This window comes from Micromys minutus (genome assembly GCF_963924665.1).
Source record: "Micromys minutus genome assembly, chromosome: 16".
Classification (NCBI taxonomy): domain Eukaryota; kingdom Metazoa; phylum Chordata; class Mammalia; order Rodentia; family Muridae; genus Micromys; species Micromys minutus.
This window is the reverse complement of record NC_137985.1, coordinates 38,888,859-38,908,002: the sequence shown is the minus strand read 5'-3', so window position 1 is coordinate 38,908,002 and position 19,144 is coordinate 38,888,859. Positions and strand designations below refer to the sequence as shown.

Sequence of the window (19,144 nt, the reverse complement as noted above, 5' to 3'; positions counted from 1 at the left end):
CCCCTGGCTTACCACGGACCCTCAGGTGGACGCTTGCTGGCTATGTCCCTGTGGCCAACAGGGTAGCTTCTCTCCTTCCAAGGCTAGCCAGGCCTGGGAGGGTTGGGTGAGTTTGGGACTGGACAGAGAGGGGAAGGGGCAGGAGGAAGGGCTTAGAGGCCACAGACACTGGAAGACTTGAAGCCCACCATTGCCAGTTCCTCTGCCCCTTGTCCAGGACAGACAATAGGCCATTGTTCTATGTGTGGCTGACCCTGGGTTTGGGGTAGGGCCTCAAAGCTATCATTCTCTTAAAAGCTGTCTAGGAGTACCTGTAGGGAACCGCTCAAGTCTAGATCAGGCATGGGTGAGGCCTGCCCTGAGAAGGTTCCTGAGCTTGTTGGTGGATAAAGGTGCGTCACCAGAGAGAACTTTCTGTCTGCTCTTTCTGGTTGCAGCACGAGGCTCTCTCTGGAGTTCTAAAAGCCTTGGGGAAGCATCGGTGTACCCCATATCCTGAGATGCCCCTCTTTCAGGAGCTGAGTGCTAAGATCAAGGCTCTGCTGTGGATGGGGGGGGGGGGCTGAAGAGAGTTAACAACACAGCCAGGGAGACTTTAAGAGCAGCTTGTTGTGTGACTTTTCCAGAGTCAGGGGGCAGCAGAGGCTTATTCTTTGGTGGATGCAGAAGGGAGACCAGTGGCCAACTCCTCACAGGTGTCAGGGAGCGGACCACAGCACTTATTTGGGAAGAGCCAGAATTCTGCAAATGAGCTTCTGGAAGCGTCTCTCAGACCCAGGCACAGGCGTCTCACCCTTGCCAGCAGGCTCGATGGTGACCTTCTCGCTGCTGTTCCCCCTGCCTGCAGAGGTGACCGCAGCCACCCACAGCAAGTACTGTTGTCCCCTATTCAGGTGGGCGATCCTGTAGAAGAGCTGTTCAGGACTGGTCTCATATTCGCTGGGAGCCTGTGGGCGGAGACAAAGTCACACTGTGAAATAAAAGCTGAGTGTTGGCCCCTCGCCTGCCATTGTCCTTGGTGCCTTGGGCAGGATCGATCCAGCACGCTCTTTCCCAGCCTGAGAACTGTGGACAGCCCTGTGCTGGGTTCAGCCTCAGAAGCTGATGGAGCCAGTCCTGCAGTATTTGTAGGCCAACCTTGGTACCCATCTCGGTTTTATAGGCTCTAGTGGCTGTGGCTACAGGTCAACACGTATGGGTATTTTGAGCAAACGATGAGAGGCAGTCAGAGAAAGGAGAACGAGGCACTCAGGGTCCTGGAAAGACCACATGCAAAGAGAGAGGTTCTGTGGAGAAGCCAAATGACTGCCTTTGCCTCGTTAGGTCGGCCCTCCAGCCTGTCCCCTGCTTAGTCAACTCCCTTCCCTGCCACCTAATTACACTTTTTCCTTCTCAGGAAGGGGTAGAGAGGCAGCAGGGAGAGCGTTACTGGGCAGTACTTTATTAGTGATTATTACTGGTATGGGTCACCATATATATTTGTAGGTTACAGAAATCTATAACATTTTTTTTTTAACCAAATGACAGTTTTGACAAGTTGCCAACAAAACAATATCAGATCCCAGTGGTTTTACCAGTTGCTTTGATGAAAAGATTATGTTGCCTTGGAAACCAGAGGCTCAGATATTGAAATGAATTTGAGAAGGCGCTTTTGATAAGCGCTAGTTTGTAGACCTCCTGTCAGCCTCTTCCCTGGCATCGGCCGGATGGGGCTGAGTTTCATTTTATTTTATTTTTTGGCCAGCCACAGGGAATGGGGGAGAGGAGAGCACTAGGGCCCTTCTGAGATCGGGGCGCAAGTCCAAGGAGGGGGAACCGTTCCTGGAACAGATGGGGGCCCTGAGGCCAGAGGGAGCTGGTAATTAGTTATCTCTGCAGTCTCGAGATCTTGCACACGGGCTCCCTGCACATGGCTGTGCGGATGCACACATGTGCTGAGTGATGGATGTCACCGAGGGACATTCTCCATGGCCAGTGGGAGAGCTGAAGGACCCAAGGACTTGTAACAGGAAAAAAGAAACGTCCTTCTTGTTGTGGCCTCAGGTGGTCTGCAGGGAGTGTTAGGGGAAGGTTCATACGCCCTTATAATGTGCTCAGGTATCTTGGCACCATTCCTTCTGTCTTCCTGGGGTGGGGGAGTGATGCTGTGTCTAACCTTGTGCACAATTCCTGTTGGAGACAGGTGCAGAGCCACTCTGAGTCCTTTTAAGCTAGGGCACCTGGGGACTGGTGAGTTCACACCAGTGCACGACTTTAGGGCGGTGCAACGGCTTCAATGCTTGCTGCCTTTACCAGGCGTGCAACCCATGTGGCCTGAGTATCCCTTCCCCCACCCCCGGAGTCGGGGAGCAAAGTTCTTTCGCAAATTTGGAATCATACAACCTTGCCTCTTCTGGGTTGTGACTCTTGATTCACCCTGAGGCAAGGAGTGCACAATTATTTGTGCTCATTCTCTCTCTCTCTCTCTGTCTCTCTCTCTCTCTCTCTCCTCTCTCTCTTTCTCTCTCTCTCTCTCTCTGTGTGTGTGTGTATACATGTATGTGTGGATAGAGGTTAAATGCATGTACTTGTATTGTCAGTGTGGACTTGAGAATACATATGTGTTTATCCAGGGCAGGAAAGTATGTCTTTCCCTTGAAGATCATTTTTTTTTCTTTTGTGCATATTTCAGTATGTGTGTATACATGTCTGTATATCTGTGTGCATGTGCACATGTTTGTGTGGGAGTATGTGAGTGTGTGCCAATACTTCGGTATTTTCTTCCTCGGAAGCTGTTTACATTGTTTTGTTTTCTTTTTGAGATGAGTGTCACACTAGGTCCTGTGCTTCACCATTAGCCCAGGAGCTTGTCCTGGAGCCCAGGGATCTGCCTGCCTTCAGCTTCTCAAAATGATGGTGACCTTCCTGTCCCAGCCTCCCCTGAGCTGGACTGCAGGTATTGGACCTCAGTATTCAGAGAGAGAGCAGCATTTTGCCGAGATTCTAGTACCTTCCTTTTAATCTGGAATCCATACAAATCCCTTGAAATTCTTTTAAAACCATACTGTCATTCATCCTAAATAAGACTTGGTGAATACAAAGTTACAGGAAAAAAAGTCAAACTATGACAAAAAAACAAACCCTAATAGGCAATAATTTTTAAGTCTTTTTAATCATAGAAGCAAAAATGAAAAAAAATGATAAATTTAAATTATTTTAAAAAATTATCATACAGCAACACAAACTAAAAGACACGAATCTGCAGCTACTTGCAATTTATACAACAGAACGTGGTTGTTATCCTTAATATGGAAAGAACATTTACAAATCAATAAGCAAAGTGCAAGCAACCCGAATAGCAAGGATGAACACAAGAATTGGAAGTGACTCAAAGAAGAGAATTAATAAGCATTTGCAAACCAACAACCCAATAAGTGTGTGTGTGTGTGTGTGTGTGTGTGTGTGTGCATGTGTGTGTAGGCCAGAGGACAGAGCTCAGGAAACTGTTCTCTCCCTCTACTGTGGGTTCTGGTAATCCAACTCTGGTCATTAGGCTCTCATGGGCCAATGTGGCATCTCTCCACCCCTATTATTTACTTGCTTATTTTATATATTTATCCACTTAATGTGTGAATGCATGTGTGCCCCTGCAGAGGTCAGGGGACGACTTGTAGAACTTGGTTCTCCCCACCATGTGGTTTCTGGGATACTGAACTGAACTCATCAGACTTTGTCAATAACCTTTATCCACTGAGCCATCTTGTTGGCCCTGGCCACACACACACACACACACACACACACACACACACACACACACACACGTATGAAACACAGCCACTGTAATGAATGAAGTATTTGGTAGAGTTTCACTCTGTCTGTTGCAGCTTTGGCTGCTCCTAGTCATTCACCATGAGCCATACATCTGTGTGAACGTGTTCAGATGCACACACCAGTGTGTATGAGCACACCCAGTCTCTTAGCCACCTGCTCCTAAGCCTGCATTTACACCATGGTTTCACATGTTTCTTGCATGTGAGTCTGCTATCATCCCTAGCGCCTGGCCAGTCTTCCCCTTATAAATGACTGGCAACACCGTCACTTAGAATGGGGACTGTATTGTGCAGAGTGATAATATTTCTCATGATAGCTCCCCACAGACCTCACTGAGCCCAGTGTATCTCCCTCCCCTCAGTCCCCAGTCTCTCTACATAGTTGAACTGAACTCCACATCCATCTGTGTAGACTTTGTGTGATACACTCTTGTAGAAGTCTCTCTTGAAAGAGGAGGTTCTTACATGCTCAGGACGAAAAGAGGCTGGAACGGAATCTCTGCTACATCTGGGATCTTGAATGTCCCACATTTTAAGGACTTGGTTTCCAGCCTGTGGTGCTATTATTGAAAGCCCATGGAACTTTTAAGAGGTGGGACCCAGTTGGAGGGAGTTAAGTCCCTCCTCTCCCCCCACCTCTTGTCCTTGTGGTAGGTCTTGCTATGTGGGCTGTGATGAGTGTCTTTTGTTTACCTCCCAGCTACAAGCATCTTTCTTACCACACCTTACTCCTTGCCATGGTGAGCCCCGCCTCACCACTGGCTTAGAGGCAGGCCATGGGGTCAACTGCTCATGGCTGAAACCTGCAACGCTGTGAGTCACAACAGACCTCTCCTCTTTATAAGTGGATATTTCATAGAAACAGAAAGCTGACTGACACAGTCTCGGTGTCAGCAGTAGGAGAGGGGATGGGGACCAGAAACCATCGACATCTGGGACAGGATCCTAGCCAATCATGGGACACCCCCAAAGCCTGAGTTAACCAGGAGGCCACCACGGACTGGTTCCTTAGGAAGACTTCATTATCAGAAGAGGAAATGACTGTAAAGGCCAAGCTAGAGCATGGCTACCTTCTCCTATCAGCTGTGAGAGGGAATGCACCACATGTTTAGGCTTCATAATAGTGTCCAGGCTGTTAGATATTTATTCAGCCATCAAACATGAGCCAGTGACTGATATTCTTGGTAAGTGCTCCACAGCTTGGAATCCAGAGATGAAAAGACACCCATGGTCTCTGGGGCCCCTGAGAGCAATGCAGTCAGCTGTGCCACCAGTTAATGTCCACAGGCAGTTGGGTGATGGAGAAATAGGTCCCAGTAGGACTCAACAAAGGGAAAGGCTGGTAGGAAAAGAATGAGGGACAGTTGGGCGTTGTGAGAACTGAGAGGAAAGGGGGAGGGGAGAAGGGGGGAAGAAGACAAGTTGAAAATACTAATTGGTCAATCCCAAGGGTCTTACAGCTAATGAAGTGCAACTAGACTCAGCCCCCAAGTGTGCACAGGGTGTGTGTGTGTGTGTGTGTGTGTGTGTGTGTGTGTTCGTGCGAGCTCATGCGTGCACAGCTGGCATCACACCCACAGAAGAACAATGTTCTCAGGTATCATCTGCAGAACCCATGTCCCAGAAAGTCCTCCCCCAGATACCCACTCTGTAAACAGTGTAATGAAGCTCCAAGAGAAGACCGCACCCCAAGCCTTCACCTCGGATGTCGGTGGACAGCACCATGCAGAAACACAGGAATGCAAGCACAAAGCAGAGAGAGAGAATGAGCTCTACCCATGTTCCACACCACTGATGAAAGTCACCGACACAGAGCCCTGTTGAGTGACAGGAGCCAGATCTATAGCGGGGCTCCACCCACACTGAAGGCTGAGAGAGGCAGCATTCATCCAAGCTATGTAGTTGGGAGGGTGGAGGGAGACAGGTAATGGAGAAGCATCGGAGGGTTTTTTGGGGTGCTCTAATGTCCTGTGCTCCGAGAGTCACCATACTGGCATGCTGCCAGCATTATGTTGCATTTGGCAGCACCCATGAGGAAAGTGAGGATTTTTATACACCAGTGGGCTTTCTCTCTGGGAAGAGACTCATGGCCACCTTGATGAGGAGCTGAGGTGCTCACTCCAGAAGGGTGGTTCAGAAAGCCCACAGGAAATCTGACGATGGAGGAATGACAGTGGCCCGGAAGATACAGGCAGCGTTCCTGGCCCAGAGCTCATGCAGATCTGTGGCTGATGGCGAGCAGCCATTATTGAGGGAAACATTTCCTCCTACCCCTTCCCCATTCCTAAGTCCTGGTGCCTATAACCTCCAAGATGTTCTTATAGGCTGTTCCCAACTTCTGACGCTGCCAAGGGCAGAGGTTTCCACTTGCTCCTGTCCAAGGTATAGGTGTGCTTCAGAGAAGCCACCTAGCTGGGTATCAGAAAAGAAGAGAAGAAAGGATATTATAGGGTGTGGGCATATGCAATGCTTCGCCCACCCCATTCTTTCTTCCTTCTCTCTTGGGGACTTGGAACTTCCAGCAGAAGTCTGACTTTGGTGCCTGTACCTCTGCCCAGGGTGCCCATCTTCCAGGATCAGGGGATATACTGTTGATTTCTAGGCTCTTGCCCCATTGAAACCCAGGCCCTGGTCAGAGATATCCTTACCCCATTCTGTTCCCACCCATCCTCCTTGCTTAGCTCCACACTGCGGCAGTCATCTGTGATAGAGGTCCAGCATTTGCCTCCAATCCTGGAAGACCCTAATGAAAAGTCATGTGCTCCTAGAGTCCTCAGGCCAGCCAGTCCCTGGGAGTGCCTGGGGTCAGCAGGTTGAAAGAGCAGAGGTAGTGGCTTCTCTCTTTTTCTGTCTGCTTGGCTGTGACTCACATGATCCCAGAGGGGCTCCAAAGCTGTGACAAGCTTGCAGTTTCTACAGCAGATGCCTGGCCCATGATGATTAGCACACAAGACACACAAGGTATCATCTATTTTGGGGTAACCAGTACCCATACTTAAAAAGTATTTTTTATTAAATTTATTTACTTATTTAGAAGAGGTACATACATATCATGGTGTGTGTGTGTGTGTGTGTGTGTGTGTGAGAGAGAGAGAGAGAGAGAGTGTGTGTGTGTATGTGTGAGTGTGTGTGTGAGTGTGTGTGTGTGTGAGTGAGTGTGTGTGTGAGAGAGAGAGTGTGTGTGTATGTGTGAGTGTGTGTGTGTGTGTGTGTGTGTGAGTGAGTGTGTGTGTGTGAGTGTGTGTGTATATGTGTGTGTTAATGTGTTTGTCCCAGGACTCAGGTCCTAGGGCTTAGACTGAGGTCCTTGAGTTTAATAGCTGGCACTGTCACCCAGAGAGCCATCTTGTTCAGCACCCATTCTGAACTATGAATCACAGAAAAGCATAGTGAAGTCCCACAGCTTGACAGACGAGTTGTACTTAAAAGATTTGCTTCTTTGTCCCCCTCACCACTTACCGGCTGTCCGGACCCAGGGCTGGAACAAAAGATGGTGTATTTTCGGATCACCCCATTGGGTTTGGTTGGGGGCAGCCAGGACACGACCACACTGCTAGCTGATGAAGGGACAGCTTTGATGCCAGCAGGGGGGCCTGGAACTGAGCAGAGAGAAGATCTGGTCAGTCTAAGAGAAGAGAGGTCATGCTTGAGAAACAGTAGTAGAGGGGAGAGTGAGTGAGTCTTGGGGAGCTTCTTAGAGGGGGCCCCAGAGCTTTGGGCTAGAGGAGGAGGGTCAAGCATGACCTACAGGCAGGAGGGCAAGGCGATCAGGAGGGGCAGTCAGGATGTGACAGGCTCTGAGGTAGAGTCTGGCAAAGGGACCAGCAGCTTCACAAGTGCTTGGCCAGACCAGACATATGTAGGCCAGAGAGGAATGGGACGCAGGAAGAATGCATCTGTTTCCTCTGACCTTAGTCCCTGCATCAGCGTCCTGACTAGTGACAGGCCCATGTGGAGCACTCCATCCCACGGATACTGCTCACTCTGCCCTTTTAGGACTGCGAGTTCCTCTAGGCTGGGACCAGGAACTGCTTTTTGCTGTTTTCCCAGTGCATTGTCTTGTGTGCTGGTGAGGTCTTTTCTCTTTGCAGCGAACTGTATCTTGTAAGTGAACTCAGAAATCCACCCCAGAGGCTCATACAGACGTGGGGTGGCCCTGCCTCTTCTCTGAGCCTGTCCAGAGTGACTGGAGGGCCAGGCTCTACCTGGGAGAGTAACAGCTTTCTGTCTCAGCCACACTCCCCACCTTTCTCCACTCTGTTTCTTCTCTTCCCACCCCTGCCATTTTTATGTTCCTTTGGTGGTAGTAATTATACCCTATTTAATTTTTACCATTCTTCCCCCCAGCCTCAGTGACCCCACCCATGTAGAGATGAGAATTCCACTGAAGGGTTATGGTGAGAATTAATGTTAAGTAAAATAAAGCATGCAGAACAACGGTGCTTCACAGAAGACTCTCAGTAGATGGTGAGAATCACAGATTTTGCCTTCTCTTTGCCAGCTCTCAGGATGTGAGCCACAGTGACTTCTCCATAGGACATGGCCAGTGATTTGGGACCGATTAAAGTGATGCTCTTCAGGAACAGCATCCATCCTAAGGGTAGGACCCGGAGGCTGAGAGGCATCTTTGGCCTCATCCTCCTTCTGGGCTGCAGTATCTTATCAGGAATTTCTGTGGTTGTGAGGTGCAAAAGTATATGGATGACTCTGAGATAAGTGAAGTTGTGTCTCTTTGCACACTTTCTCCCTGTTATTGGAAGACGTGTGTTAAGTTCACAATTGTGAATTTGTCTAATTTTCTTCCTATCTATCTATCTATCTATCTATCTATCTATCTATCTATCTATCTTATCTATCTATCTATCTATCTATCTACCTATCACTTATCTATCTGATTTTTTGAGATCAGATCTCACCAGCTGGTTTTGAATTCACGATCCTCCTGAATTCATGATCCTCCTGCCTCTGCCTTCCAGGTGCTAGAACTATAAAGTGTGTGCCAGCATGCTTATTTTTCTGCCTAGTAGATGGAGCTTGTGACCACGTGCCCCTCTTTTGTATCCTAGGTCTGATATTAATATTCTGGTCTCAGACAGGTGGCATGCTATACTTTTTTTTCCTATCATTTCATTTCAAACTCACCTCTGTGTACTATCTTGTGTGTATGCATGTGCCCATTCTCACCTTTCACCTAGTTTAAAACAGGGTTTCTCTTGTTCTTTCACTGTAGCATATACCAGGATAGAAGGTTACAAAACACTGGGGCTTCTCCATCTTACCACAGGAGTTCTGAAACTGTGGATGAACTATTTTACACAAGGTATGGGGATTCAAACTTAAGTCTTCAGCCGTGCTTGGCAGGCATTTTACCCAGTAAGCCATCTTTCCATCCCCCCTTTACACACCCTGTGCTTTAGATGTCTTCTGTAAGTATGTATTTAGGTTTTGCTACTAACCAGTTTAACCAGTCCTTATCTTCTAATTGCAGAAGTTACTCTGTTTATCTTTAATGCAGTAACTGGTACAATTGTGTTTAAACTTACCCTCTTGTAAATGTTTGCTACTTGTCTCACTTCTTAGGTTTTCTTTCTTTCTTTCTTTTTTTTTTTTTTTTGCTTTTGTGATTTCTTTTGAATTGAGTATTTTGGAAATGATACATCTTGGGCTGGAGAGCTGGCTCAGTGGCTTAGAGCACTTGTTGCTCTTACAGAGGACCCAGACTCAATACCTAGCATCAAAGGTGTATTACAACCATCCCTAACTCAGTTCCAGATGATCCAGTGCCCTCATTTAGCCTCTATGGCACCAGAAACACATTGCACACACACAGTACACACACACACTTATATATAAAATCCTGTATACATATGGATTTCTTTATATATAATATATTTGCATTTATGTAAATAATATTGCATTTCCTATTAGTCTGACTTATTTTCAGCAGTTACTCAAATATATAAAAGATTTAGAGATAAGGGTTCTGTAACCCACACTAGCTTAAAACTCAGGTTTCTTCTCTTTCAGCCTCCCAGGTGCTGGGTTAACAGGTGTGAAGCACCACAGCTGACCACAAAATGAGTCTTTAATTTACCAAAGATCAATATCAATTGGTACTTTTCTTCTTAGACAATGCAAAGACATTGGTGATTTCATATGCTCTCTCCTAGTTTGTATGCCATTGGTGAGCACTTTAGTTCTGTATATACATCATCATTATGGTCATTTTATACAGTCAGTATTAATTTAGACTGACCCATATGTTCACCATTTAATTGCTTTGCTTTGCTAGCTAGCTGCATCACTGAGCTTCCATCTGGGATCATTTTCCTTCTAGCTAAACAATAATACCACTGAATATTTCTCCAGGGCAGGTATGTTGGTGGTAAATTCTTTCAGCCATTGCTGGGATGAAGATGTCTTTTAAAAAACATTATTTTATCTTTTAGATTTCTCCCCTTTACTTTGTGTATATGAGTGTTTTGGCTGCATGTGCGTGCCCGCAGAAGTCAGAAGAGGACGTAAGTAAGAGAGTTCCATATGGTTGTGAGCCATGATGTGGGTGCTGAGAATTAAACCCAGGTTCTCTGTAAGAGCAAAAGTACTCCAAAGTGCAGAGACCAGTCTCCAGTCCTCTGAACAAACATGGCTTCATTTCATTTTAATCTCGAGACATTGTTTATGCAAAACATCACAGGTCATAATGACTTTACATATAACGGGTACTTTTCTTTTTAAAGTTGTTTTCAGCTTCCAACATTTTTGACAAGTTGATAAAATCTTATCATTGCTTCTTTTCAGATTTTCTTCCTTTTGGTTGTCTCTAAGATTCATTCATTCACTTTCTCTCTATTCCTTCTTCCCTCCCTCCTTCCTTCCTTCCATCCCATTCTCTGCTTTACAACACTGTGCTTCAGTGTGTATTTCTTTAAGTTGTCAACTACAGTTAGAACATCTTGGCTTTGTGGCTTGACAGTACTTATCATCCTTAAGGCATTTTCGGAATTTATCTCCCGCTCTCTTCTCTTTCTCCCCTTTTCTGGGCTGTCTCCCACATCTCTATATCCCTGATACTCAGAATAGTTCATCAACTACCATGGACATCAGTTTGGAACATGTTAGACATTTGAAAACCTCAGGTCTTATCCTAGGCCAACTGAACCAGAATCTGGGCTCTAAAATGATTCTTGATTAATATGTATGCACATTAAAACTTAAAGATAATTAGTTAGGGATAATTTGTCTATGTGTTTTGCTTGATCATCTTTAGTTTCTAGTCTAGTGGTTCTCAACCTTCCTAATATACTGACCCTTTAGTACAGTTATTCATGTTGTGGTGATTCCCAACCATAAAATTATTTTTGTTACTACTTCATAACTGTAATTTTGCTACTGTATCATAGTGTCAATATCTGTGTCTTTCAATGGTCTTCAGGGGTTGAAATCTACAGGTTGAGAACCATGGTTCTAGGCATTTGTCTATCTGTACTTTAATTGTGTCTTTTGCCTTATCTTCCATTTCAAAACGTATCTCTTTAGCTGTGTCTAATGTACATTTAAACTCATTGACTGAGTTCCTAACTTTGGTATTAGTTAATTTTTTCCATTTGGAAGTTTTATTGTAATTTTTAGCCTTGTCAAGCATAATTATCATTAAGTCCTATATGTTCCTTTGCATATTTTCCCTAATGGCTTTTCTTTATTTGCCAATTCTGTCCCACCAACTTTTATTGTGTGCCAAACATAATACTTGCTAAATAGTACCAGTAATGTAAGAACTCAGATGATAACCATCCATCCACCCAAAGAGAAGATACATTCTGGACACCAGCAATTCTGGTGTCTTTAACTCGCCTGCACACTTTAATTCAAATTATAGGCCAGAGAGAAATGTGTACCCTTGGCTCATGTTTATTCCTGCGCTCGAAGGAGAATTTGTGCTTCAAGGTTTTGATTTAGGGAGAGTGATATTTACTAGACAGACCCAAACTCCCCAGCAGGCTCTGGGCTCTAATTTGTGTTCTTCTAGCACTGTTCAGTGTCTCAGTCATGGCCTCGAGATTCCGAAAATGTCCCTTAGGGAATGTGCAGCTTCACGCCAGGCTCTCTTCCTGACTCCCGATCTTCCCTGGAGTCCTGGCCCAGTAACTGACTTGATTGCCAACAGTATGATACGTTTAGGCAGGCATTTACCAAAAAAAAAAAAAAAAAAAAAAAAAAAAAAAAAAATCACTTGGTTTCTGGCTGCTTTCAGCAGGGAAGGTAGACATGAGTCTCCTGGCCCATGTCTTCTCTCCCCAGTCTCCTACCCCACCAGCTGCTGCCCCAGCACAGAAGCATCACACAGGCTTCTGTCCCTAATCCTTAACCTGACTCTGCTCAACAAGGGCTATCCTCCCAGAATGGCTCTAAGTCCTGCTCTTTCCTCAGCTAAAGGCCTTTAAAGCAGTTTAGCATCAAGCATGGCATGGTTTTGGTTTCCACAGGGAAGGTAAGGAATGGACAAGAGGCTCTGTAGTTCAAGAACCAAGTCCAACCAAAACAGCTTGGAGCGATGGCTGAGGACTAGGAGGACTTGCACTTCCCAGAACCAACAATGAAGCTCAAAACTATCGGTTACTGGGGCTGGAGAGATGGCTCAGTTGTTAAGAGCACTGTTTGCTCTTCCAGAGGTCCTGAGTTCAAATCCTAGCAACCACACGGTGGCTCACAACCATCTGTAATGAGATCTGATGCTCTCTTCTGGTGTATCTGAAGACAGTGACAGAGTCCTCATATCTATAAAATAAGTAAATCTTAAAAAAAAATCTGTTACTATAGTTTTAGGGGATCCAGTGGTTTCTTGTGATCTCTGCAAGCATGGCACACACCTGGTGTACATACATTCACACAGGTAGAACATTCATATGCATAAAATAAAAATATGCAAATAAAATTACTTTTACCAAAAAAGGAGAAAAATTGCAAACGTAGAAGTCACATTCTTTTCCTACGTGCAGAACTCAGCCCGTGCACGGCTCCAGGCTGTCTTGGCTGGACTTGGTTCTTCTCTGTATGTGCTAGTGCATGGGTGCATGGATGTGCATGGCTGTGCAAGCCTGAGTGGGGGCAATCACGGCTGGTTCTGATCCTTAGGAAGCCTCTACCTTGGTTTTTGACATAGGGTCTCTTACTGGGATCCAGTGCTTGTCAATTAGGCTGAATCAGCTGGCTAACAAGCCCCAGGGATCCCTCTGTTTTTTTTTTTTTTTTTAACCTCTTTAGTTCTGTGATTATAAGAGTATGTTACCACGCCCGGCTTTCTATGTGGGTTATGGGGATCAAACTTCAGTCTTTTTATGTTGTATGGTGAGCATCTTTTCAGAGTGAGCTATCTCCTCAGCCCATTATATTTTCCTATTTCTTTAGGTTGTGTCTAAAGGATTTTAATTTCTTTTCCTTAGGGAAACATGTAAATTCCTGAGGGTGGTAGGCAGGTCGGTCTTAAGACCTTCAGATTAAGCTACTTGGCTAAGGTCCCACAGAGGGGCTGTGCTTGGAGCAAGGACCTGTCTACTCTCCCTGGCAAATGACTATAAACAGGAACACAGCATGTCACACCCATGCCAAGTCACGACTGCTGTTTGGGAGGAGACTGATGTGATGTTACACCCTTTCTGACCTTGGGTTTCCCTTTGGGGACACTGAGTCTCTCCCCTGTTGTGTCATTGGCTGCACCTTGGTAGCTACAAATCAACTACCATTCGCTGTCACCATGGCTGCTTCTACAGAGCTTTCCAGCCATCTTGTTCCTTTCAGTTCAGTGAGGCACCAGTGTTCCCACGTTGTCACACAGAAACCAGGAGTGGGCAGCAAGGGTTTGAGAGCTGACAACAGGAATGGGAGAGCTCTTCTGTGGGACTGGATGGGACCCTGTCCTAAAGTGGGGCTAGTGTCCCCCACTCTCACTCTAGGCTTGGATCCTGCTGTGTGTGTTCCTGTGTGACTCTGAAAGTGACTTTGGGTGGACAGCTGAGGGTTCCTGGAAGGGTAGGATGATGCCTTTGGCCCCTGGGCTCCTTTTCACTTTGGTTAAAAACAGGGACATGCTCATGGCATTGACTGAAGTAAATGTCAGGAAACTTCCAGACCTCAGCAAATCATCTCCAAAGTCCAGAGAAATGTCCGTGTAGCATGGTCCCAGGGCTGGGTGAGAGAGCTCAGTTTATCTTTACCCAAGAGCAGGTGACAAGGTTGTGACAGGCATGTCTGGCAGGAGGGTTGAGAAATGCTGAGTTGCTTTGAGATTTTGAGGAGGGAGCTGGGGCTGAAGGGAGAGAAGATCAAGCCAGCTCCTGGGCTGGGAGTGCATAAAATTCCTCCCCATCATTCATAACTCTGACCCTTTCAGAATCTCTGCCAGATATCTGGGTAGACACTAGATCACATGTCTCCTTGAAGAAACACAGGCTGAGCAAGAAGGAAGCAATGATGGGTACTGTTTACATGCCTACTGTGTTCCAGGCACTTTTCACCCAAAGGCAGCCTTTCTAAGGACAGGGTACCTGGCCCAGGGCATGCAGTACAGAAACAACCAAGGGCTAGTCAGGTGTCTAAGCAAGTAAACACATGTGACCAAGCCTGGTGATCTGAATTCGATCACTGAAACCCATACTAAGATGAACAGATAGAAACAATCCCACCAAGTTGTGCTCTGACCTCCACACATGTGCTCTGGCATACATGCATGCATGTACACCCACATCATATACGCACATATAATAACAACATCAAAGTACTGGGGAAGGGTGGGAAAGAAATGGGTGGCCAGAAGCAGGAGCTCAGAGTTGTGTGTGAAGGTCAGGCCACCTTCTGCTTTAATGCTCTCCCAGACTTGTGCAGTTCTGGGTCCCTTTTGGAAACCCAACCATTCTTCCCACCAGTCCCTCCAGGGTTAACTTAGTCTCCAGCCTGCATTTACTCACATTATATTTTTGAGTTTGGCCCTAATTCTGCTCAATTGGGAAGAGCCTAGTGATTACAGCTTTATATGGGGGCCAATTCCATTTTTCTCCTGATGAGTTCAAGGTCCAGACCACACGGGGATGACCACCAAGTTCTTAACCCCAACTGATCCCATTCCAACTGCAATATCCCTACTTGGACAGAGGTATGCTGTGTCTGGCAGGGGAACAGCTGCTTCAGAAGGATGCCCTGTGGGTGGACTGAGAGGAGAACTGTTAGACTAGTGCTCCAGTGCTCCAGAGAGCAGAGTGGTCAGGGAATAGACAGTTGCTTAGATGCTCCAGCATCCATCCTAGAGAATGTCCACAAGCTCCAAACCACCCTCCAAGGGTTCAAAGGGACAAGAGAAAAAATGGTCTCCTGCTCTTGCTTTGCCCCTGGGATAGGGGCAGGAAGCAACTAGTGTATATGTGGGGTGAGGGCAGGGTTGGAGGTCAGCCTTGGACTCACCATCTTCCTTGGTCTGGATATAGAGCACACTGCTGCGTACACCATCCCCAGCCTGTGTGTAGGCAAGCACCTGGACGCTGTAGTTAGTGAACTTCTCCATACCCCGAAGCTCCACTCGCTCCCTTGTGGTGGTGACATTCTGCATCTCGCCCCACTCTGTGGAGACAGACCTCTCTGATCATGAGGCTGGCCACGTCATGCTCCCCGCCCTCTGCCAGTGTGGGCTCAGACCTCTACTCTACAGGGCGGCAGACCTGGGCCACTGTCCATAGGCCATATCTCTCTGTAAGTGCCTAACCAGGACCTCAGTTGACCTGAGTCCCAACGTGCCTCACTGACAACCAGTTATAAACAAGGGCTCAAGCCAGGTGGTCAGGTGACAGTGCAGTAAACAGGGGCTTGAGGGTGAGAACATCACGCTCAAAGATCCAAACCTTTGAGGTAGGGGGATGGCAAAGGTCTGAGTACAGGAAGTATAGGAAATGAGCTATAGAAAGACCTAGGAAGATCAGTTTGTTTAACAGCCCGGCAGTCTTTGGAGGAGGTCTTCTTTGAAGGCTGAGTCAGAAAGCCTGTTGCCTTGAAAGAGAGAAAGCAAGTTCTGGAAGGAGCCTTCCATGAACATGGTGTAAGGGTCACATTGTTTGCTTGTTTTTTTTTTTTTTTTTTTTGATCCAGGATCTTACTATGTAACTCTGGCTGGCAGGGTGGCCTGAGATCTCACATCAAAAGATCTTGGGAGACCCTTCAGGGGTCAAGCCCTAAGACTGAAGCTTCCTGACTTTGGTAGGAGAAAATGAATCAGGTATGTCCTTCTAGCAAAGTCCAAGTGGGGAGGGAGGTGCCACCAACCTGGACAGGTGGCAGTGAGCCGTACTCCATGGTTCTCTGGAGGGAAGGGTACAGAAGCCTGGAAGGTAGGGTGTTCAGGACTAGAATGCAAACTCATCACAGGCCCCATGCTCTGCTGAAGTGAGTGAAACTTTTGTGGGCATAACTAGGGATGCCAAGGCTCTGGCCCTGTGTCCTAAGACTTCCTAGTCCTGGAAGGTCTTTGTGTACACCTCTAGGCTTGAGAGCCAATGTGTTTGTTGGGGCTCCATAGACTACCAGCATCTGAGGTTTCTGGAGGCTGTATTCTATTCATGCTACTGAGAGCTCCTCCCCTCCCCTCACATGTCCCAGGTTGCTTCCTGCATTGGACTCACATTTTAGGCCCCACCCTTCACATGACTCCAGGTCACTGCTTGCGTTTGGACTCACATCTTACTGCCCACCTGGTGCCACCTGAGTTTGATCAAGGAGCAGCTTCCCTAGGTTTGAATATGTCTGCTTCCTTGCTCACGGTTCCAGGCCTAGATGAAGACAGCTTCCTCCAGGTACTAATCCTGACCACCCTCTCTCCCTCCACTGAAAAGAGCCCCTCAGCACACAACTGTGTGTACCATCTGCTCCCCAACTAATTCAACATGTTATTAGAATAGCAAATGCACCTCAATATTCCAATGACTCCTGTGTGTGCTGTTGGTGCCTACTGTCCCTCTCACATGACATCGACCCTGGATCTGGCTTTGATTCCAGGCTAAAAAGGACATGTGCAAGTGGACCCTGATCTACATTCTTGCTGTCACATCACACCCTCAAGGCTTCTGTGTGTGTGGAGAGGGGGTTGCACTTGACAAACTCCTGAGACCTCTCAGTTCTAACCAAGCCTGGAGCAAATCCCAAGGGATACAAGCCTTGACCCAGCCATTATTCCCAGAAGACTTACCTCCATCAACATAGAGTGACCAGAAGATGACCCGGTAGCCTTTGAGGACACCGTTGAGGGTGCTTCGTGGGGGCTCCGACCAGGAGATGACAGCCACGTCAGAAGTGATGGACAGAGCTCGGACATTCTCTGGGGGCTGGCTGGGCACTGCAGAGGGAAAGTCAATAGTTAGTTATGGTATGAGAAACAGTATAATGTATGTGTCACAGACTGGGCCCTGTTGCCCTACATTGTAGGGATACAGAGTTAGATAAGTGGAGGGACTGTCTGACACAGAGCTCTGGGAGTTCTACTGCCATTCAAATTTCCTATGCTTCAGTCTGAAGCAGTTAGATATCTCTCCAGTCTCAGCCCCCGGCTTCCTGGGGCAAGGTGGTCCTGATTCTGTTCGATTCTGGAGAAGGGGAAGAACTTGGCAACTCCTTAGTAGGCCATGACCGAGAGCGCACAGGATGAATGTAGTGGCTTGGGAGGCCAATCAAGCCCCAGTCAGTGTCTTAGCTGAGGGCTGCCAGCCCCTTGGTGCTCATTGACTGTAGATGGATCTGAACACAGATGGGGGAATTCCTTGTTCTGGGGCTAAGCCGAAGGGAAAGAGAAACAGGGATCTCAATGGATGCTGGTATAGGGTTGGAAAGTTCCCACGGAGATCACCAGGACTTTTAGGCCCATTACTTCTTGTCTCATGTCCACCTAAGAGCATGTCCAAATGTCTGGATGTTCTGAAACCACAGCATGAAGCCAACGTGGGTGACTGTTTGCCCTTGATTCTCTCTGATAGCTCCCTCTGTGGTTCCTAAGTCCCCTATCTTGGGTTAACTGTAGGCCGCTTGCCCTTTCTTGCACTGAGAGCAAAACACTGGAGGTGCTCTCTGCTAAGAACTTCAGTGACACTTTGTGCTGGTTCCAAGGAGCCCAGGACAGAGAGAAAGAGCATGTCTGTCTGCTGTGATTGGGAGAGAGGAGGCAGAGGCTGGAGGGAAGGTAATTAGATCCCGTTGCCCCACAAGAGGCAACTCTAATTTTTATGAGCATTTAAATGATGATACATCATCCTAACGATCCTCTTTGAGAGTGATTATTGTTTCATATTACTTAGGTGTAAAAAATATAAGCACCATGTAATTAGGGACCCAGTGTAATAAACTAATACAGATCGCCCGTTCGAACAAAATGAAGGTAATACAATTATGAAAAAGACACTCTTGCTAAGGCAGGGGCCCTTGAATACCCCAGGAGGAGCACTAATATTGCCAGAAAACGATCAGGACCAGACAGGCTAACGAGGGCCTTAATTAAGTATGAAAAACTGCTGAGCAAATGCATGTGGAAACTTTCTTCCCCGTCTTCTCCTTTGTTTTGAAAAAGACTCTACAGCCCCGAGCCGAGTCCTCACGGGTGGAGACTCCTCTGTGTGACAGAGGCTATTCTCCTCTGAGGTCCTGGCCTGGCCTGTCTGAGGGGTGAGGGATGCAGGGTGGGAGGTTAGGGTTGGGCAGGCTGGCCTGGGCTTTGGACACTGACTCCAGGCAGCCCTTCCTGGGGTGAGTTGCTTCTGGTCTTGCTCCCAAGCACAGGGGAAGCAGGGGCTCCAGCTTGGATGTTCATCGTGGCTCTTCTGTCTATAACTAGATAGGAACTTAATTACTGCCAGTCTTGGCTGTACTCTGGGAATTCTGACCCAACGGTGGCCCTCGTGGGTACTCTATGGACCACAAACAGCAGCAGCTGCCCCCCTCCCCCCATCATCACCTTGGAGTCCCAGTTACAAAGAGCTCTAGGGTCCAGTAACACTGACAGGCTTCCAGGGACTGACATGAAACTCCTGAGCCAAGGCACCACTTGAATTGATACTTCAGCCTGAAAGGTGACAAACTGGTGTTCCTCAACCCAGCCAGGTCTGTGGCCAGCATCTTCAGGTCTGGGAGAAGCTTGGCAACCAGGACAGTGTGGCTGTGCTCCTTCCGGCTCTTTGCACCCCTCTGCGCTCTGCCAGCCTTTCCTCTCCCTTTCCCCACTCAGATCTGGGGTGTACCCCATCCCAAACTCAGGTGTGCCCTATAAAAATAGAAGAATCTGGGGATGGAGCCCAGAAACCAGGATTTGAAAG

General features: G+C 47.2%; 1 protein-coding gene across 1 annotated transcript in view; it reads right to left on the bottom strand.

The window, feature by feature from the left end:
• The window catches only part of DSCAML1 (DS cell adhesion molecule like 1), a gene marked incomplete at both ends in the record, with an annotated part of 302,088 nt that overhangs the window by 10,507 nt on the left and 272,437 nt on the right, over nucleotides 1-19,144 (bottom strand). The window contains 4 exons of the mRNA XM_080930658.1: nucleotides 794-947; nucleotides 7,269-7,408; nucleotides 15,264-15,419; nucleotides 17,035-17,181. Coding sequence (XP_080786784.1) covers nucleotides 794-947; nucleotides 7,269-7,408; nucleotides 15,264-15,419; nucleotides 17,035-17,181 — 597 coding nt within the window. The remainder of the gene's footprint in view (nucleotides 1-793; nucleotides 948-7,268; nucleotides 7,409-15,263; nucleotides 15,420-17,034; nucleotides 17,182-19,144) is intronic.